General features: G+C 47.3%; 1 protein-coding gene across 1 annotated transcript in view; it reads right to left on the bottom strand.

Annotated features, from left to right (window-relative positions):
* Zcwpw1 (zinc finger CW-type and PWWP domain containing 1) overlaps positions 1 to 4,364 on the bottom strand; it is a 32,663-nt gene that overhangs the window by 1,818 nt on the left and 26,481 nt on the right. Inside the window, exons 12-16 of the mRNA XM_005371459.3 lie at positions 4,073 to 4,156; positions 3,534 to 3,600; positions 3,178 to 3,269; positions 2,060 to 2,120; positions 1,248 to 1,382 (exon numbers count right to left, since the gene is read on the bottom strand). Coding sequence (XP_005371516.1) covers positions 1,248 to 1,382; positions 2,060 to 2,120; positions 3,178 to 3,269; positions 3,534 to 3,600; positions 4,073 to 4,156 — 439 coding nt within the window. The remainder of the gene's footprint in view (positions 1 to 1,247; positions 1,383 to 2,059; positions 2,121 to 3,177; positions 3,270 to 3,533; positions 3,601 to 4,072; positions 4,157 to 4,364) is intronic.

The following is a 4,364-nucleotide window of genomic DNA, read 5'->3' as shown; positions in this document are numbered from 1 at the left end:
ATCTCTGTGAGTTCAAGGTCAGCCTGGTCTACACAAGGTCAGCCTGGTCTACACAGTGAGTTCCTGGTCAGCTAGGGCTATATAGTGAGACCCTGACCCAAAAAAAAAAAAAAAGAAAGAAAGAAAGAAAGAAAGAAAGAAAGAAAGAAAGAAAGAGAAGAAGAGAAAAGAAAAGAAACCTACATGGTAGAAAGATAGAAATGACTCCCAAAGGGAGAGGTCTGCACCATGGCGTGCACACATGCATACACACAAACGGTTCCGTGTAAAATGCCAAACATCTAGTCATGGAACCACTGAAAGGTGTAGCAGAACATCATGGCCTGGAACTCAGAGAGCTGCCTGCCTCTGCCTCTTGAGTGCTGGGATTAAAGGCCTTCCATACTATAACCGACCAAAATTAAGTTTATAAAGAATGTTCTAGGTGTTGTGCTTTCCTGTCCCTTTAAGGGACAAGCCACGCCCATTCCCCTCCCCATCCACTGAGGCAGGTTGATCTTCAGCTTCCGGCCTGAGCTTGCTCTCTTTTCCATCTTCCTCTCAGAGAGGTAGCTTCGCTTCTGCCTCTCTCTCCACTTTTCTGCTTCCCCCCTTCTCTGTCTCTTTCTCCTCTTCTCTCTCTCTCTCTCTCTCTCTCTCTCTCTCTCTCTCTCTCTCTGTACCCCCTTCACTCCTCCTCCTCCATAACCCCCTGAATAAACATTCAACCTCACCCTGCATGTCGTGTCTATCCATGTTTCTGTCTGCCTGGAACCAGCCATTGCTCGGGGACCAGCAGCCGTCTCTGCCTGGGGCCCACTGTCTGCCGCCACATGGCCCGCCACCACCATCTCTCGGGCGGCTGCTCTGGGACCAGCAGCCATTTCTGCCTTGGACTGGCTGCTCCCAGAGCCCGCTGCCTGCCACCACATGGCCTGCTGCCCCCATTTGGGACCTACAGCATTTCTGCTGCCTACTGCCGCTGGGGATCTTGCAGCATTTTTTAAAAGAACAACACTAGGTTCAATCTTTCATTCAGAATTTCATTTATCCTCCTTCTCCTCTTTCTTCTTTTGGTATTTTTGAAAGAGTCCCACTCTGTAGCCCAAGCTAATCTCAAACTCATATATAACACAGGCCAGTCTCAGCGTCACAATCCTCCTACTGCAACACAAACACATGAAAAGTTGTTGAACTGCTCAGAAATAACCCAGGGAGGAGAGATACAGACAAGAAGTCCCCTCGGCCTTCAAGTCTCTGAGCCATACCTGGATGGTCCAGGTCTGAATTCCCCTGTTCTTCTTTCCCTCCCAATATGGGTCCAGGAGGGACTGTGGACTCATTGCCTGGAGACTTCTTCACAGTCTTCTCTTTTGGAGTTCCATCTCGTCCTCCTGCTAGGCCTATATAAGCCCCAGGCCCAAGTGTAAAGAAAATGTGTTGATATCTTAGCAAGGAAGATGGTGGCCATGCATTTAGCTTCTGCCTTGTTCACATCTCTGACCCACTCTCCGTCTAGCAGTCTTCCTCTGTGGCTTCCGGTTCTACCCATCTTGACATTGCTGCCCCAGGGTTTTCTCCCCACTATTGTTGTCCTCAGAACCACCCTTCTCCAAGAAATCAACCTTGGTGACCAACGCAGCTGCTGGAAAACACTTGCTCTTGACTTCTACCCTCCCTACCTGTGGGACTTGTAGTGATATTTCATATGTATTTTAATAAATAAAGGTTGCCTGAAGATCAGAGAGTAAAACAGCCACCCTGGTCAGCCTTAAAGACCAGGCAGTGGTGACACACACTTTTAATCCCAGTAGCCACTCTAGTTTGCCACAGAAACCAGGCAGTAGTGGTTCATAATTTTAATCCCAGAACTAGAGAGGAATATAAGATGGGAGGAGACAACTCTCAGTCAGACTCATTCTGAGGATTCCTGGAGGCAGGATCGCCATTTCAGACTGAGGTAAGAGCAAGCTGCTATCTGTTTTGCTTTTCTGACCTCCAGGTTGAACTCCAATATCTGTCTCTGGGTTTTTATTAATCGTGCTACAGGGACTTGCTCCTTTCTGGCTGTCTTCCTTACCTCTTGACTTGGTTTTTTTGGTCTGTATTGTAGCTGGCTTGGGTCTAGGCAAAGTTGGGTTCTTCAATAGGGAAAGAACAGAAAAAGATAAATTGAAACACAAAACTCTTTCTAAAAACCGAGGAGGCATTTAGTCATGTGATTCCCATGCCAACACGAAGAACTGAGTTCAATCTCCAGAACACACATAAAAAAGCTGCGTATTGAGTGCGAGGCCAGCCTGATCTACAGAGTGAGTTCCAGGACCCAGGACTATTACACAGAGAACCCTGTCTCAAAAAAAGAAGAAGAAGAAGATGTGTGTGATAGGGCACATTTGCAATCCCAGCACCAGGGACATGAACACAGGTGCATCCTTGGGGCTTGAAGATGACACCTGAGACTGACCTGTGGCCTCCACGTGCATTTGCACATACATGTGTGCGCACCTGCACACACATTCTGTTTTGTGTAGAGGAGGGCTAGATAATAATAGTGGGCTTCAGAAAACCAGATGAGGTTTGATTGCAGCCTGGTGCAATTTAAATCTACAGCAGGACAGAGAAATTATGTGGTCACCTTCGTATTCTCAATGCAAAGACTGAATGCATAAGAACAAGGAAATAAAGCTGGGGCGGGGAGAGATAAACTAAAGACTGTGAGGTGGCTCAGTGGCTCCAGGCCTGATAACTTGAATTCAACTGGAGGGACTCACGAGGTAGAAAAAGAGAACCAACTCCCTCAAATTGTTCTCAGGAATGCATTCATACGCCCAACAAAAATTTTTTTACCAAAAAGAAAAAAGGTAAACTAAAAGAGAAAGTGAAAATGCGTGTTTCAAAGTGAGGCTAAGAAAATGGGTGACATTCCACACAGAAGAAAGGAGTGGGAAAGGCAACTAGAGGTTTCCTGAAATTACATGAAGGGCCAAAGAAACACAGCACAAACTGAGACTGTGATCAAGGAGTCCCACAATGAGGAAGGAAAGTTTCCCTTCATGGAGATCCTCAGGGTGAGGCCAGGGTCAGTGCCCAAGGCTGGATTCAAAGGGACCGCAAATCTATGCCAACCACATCCCTTCAGGAACCCCAGGAAAAACGTCACAAGAATGTCCTCTGAACCAGTATCTAAAGCTTTACTTTCTTCTCTTCTTTCTCCTCCTTCTTCTCCTCTGAGTCCTTCTCTTTCTCCAGACAAGACTCGGGGCTGTTGGACTCACAGAGCACCAGATCTAGAAGAGGGAAAGGACAGACTATGAGTCCAAGATGCAGTAGGTGAAGTGGAGATAGAGGATTTCAGAAAATCCATCTTCCAGCTCTGCCTCTGAATCCTCGGGGTGGTCCCACCCATCACTGCTTACACACCCTCTCCTCACCCCTCCGTCCGGATACAGTCACAAGACCTCCCACTAGAGAATCTGGAATGGAGCGGACAATGCAGGCTTGGACCTGTGGGGAGAAGGGGGCTCTCCACCCTCCCACCCTTACACTCCTACCTTTCCCTTCCCCAGTGCTGTCAGATCCATTGTATCGACTCAGGAAACCAAACAAGTTAACCCGCTCCTGGGAAACCAAGAGACAACAGTGTCACCCACCACCCTCCCAGGCCCAGCATTTGCCCTATCTTCTAGATTCTAGTTATTACAAAATCTGCATTCATTTTCCAATCCACTTTCACTTGAAATATTACATTAGCTTTATCTGAACTTTTAATGGAGATTAATTATAACCTCTTTTCTAGTTTATTCATGATGGAGGAAGTAACTAGGAAAGAGAAATTCACGTTATTCTCTACCCCATCCCTGCTCCTTCCAGAAGAATTTGAGAGAAAAACGGTTTGGGCTGAGAGAAGACACCCCTGTCCAAGGATGGGGAAAGGAGTGGCTGGGCTAGGGATCAGGGATAAGGAAAGGGTGAGCTCTAAGACAAGAGCTGCAATGGGGAAGGCCACCAGTTCCCTGTCGTGCAGCAACAGGAGGAGTGGGCTCCCTTTGGGTCCAATGGGACCCAGCATGTGGGCTGAGCACTTGCCCACCTGAATATTGATCTGTTCTGCCTCATGAGCCATCGTTATGGCTGCCTCCAGTTTTTGGCTGTAGTCCTTGTTCCTGCATTTTTTCTAAAATAGAAGGTTAGAATTCGTAATAAATATACATCTTAAAAATAGTCAACATATGCCTGGCGATGGTGGCACATGCCTTTAATCCCAGCACTCGGGAGGCAGAGGCAGGCGGATCACTGTGAGTTCGAGACCAGCCTGGTCTACAGAGCTAGTTCCAGGACAGGCTCCAAAGCCACAGAGAAACCCTGTCTCGAAAAACCAAAAA

The sequence above is a fragment of the Microtus ochrogaster genome, unplaced genomic scaffold, assembly GCF_000317375.1.
Source record: "Microtus ochrogaster isolate Prairie Vole_2 unplaced genomic scaffold, MicOch1.0 UNK109, whole genome shotgun sequence".
Classification (NCBI taxonomy): Eukaryota; Metazoa; Chordata; class Mammalia; order Rodentia; family Cricetidae; genus Microtus; species Microtus ochrogaster.
The sequence above is the reverse complement of the archived record's forward strand: the minus strand, read 5'-3'. Positions and strand labels throughout refer to the sequence as shown.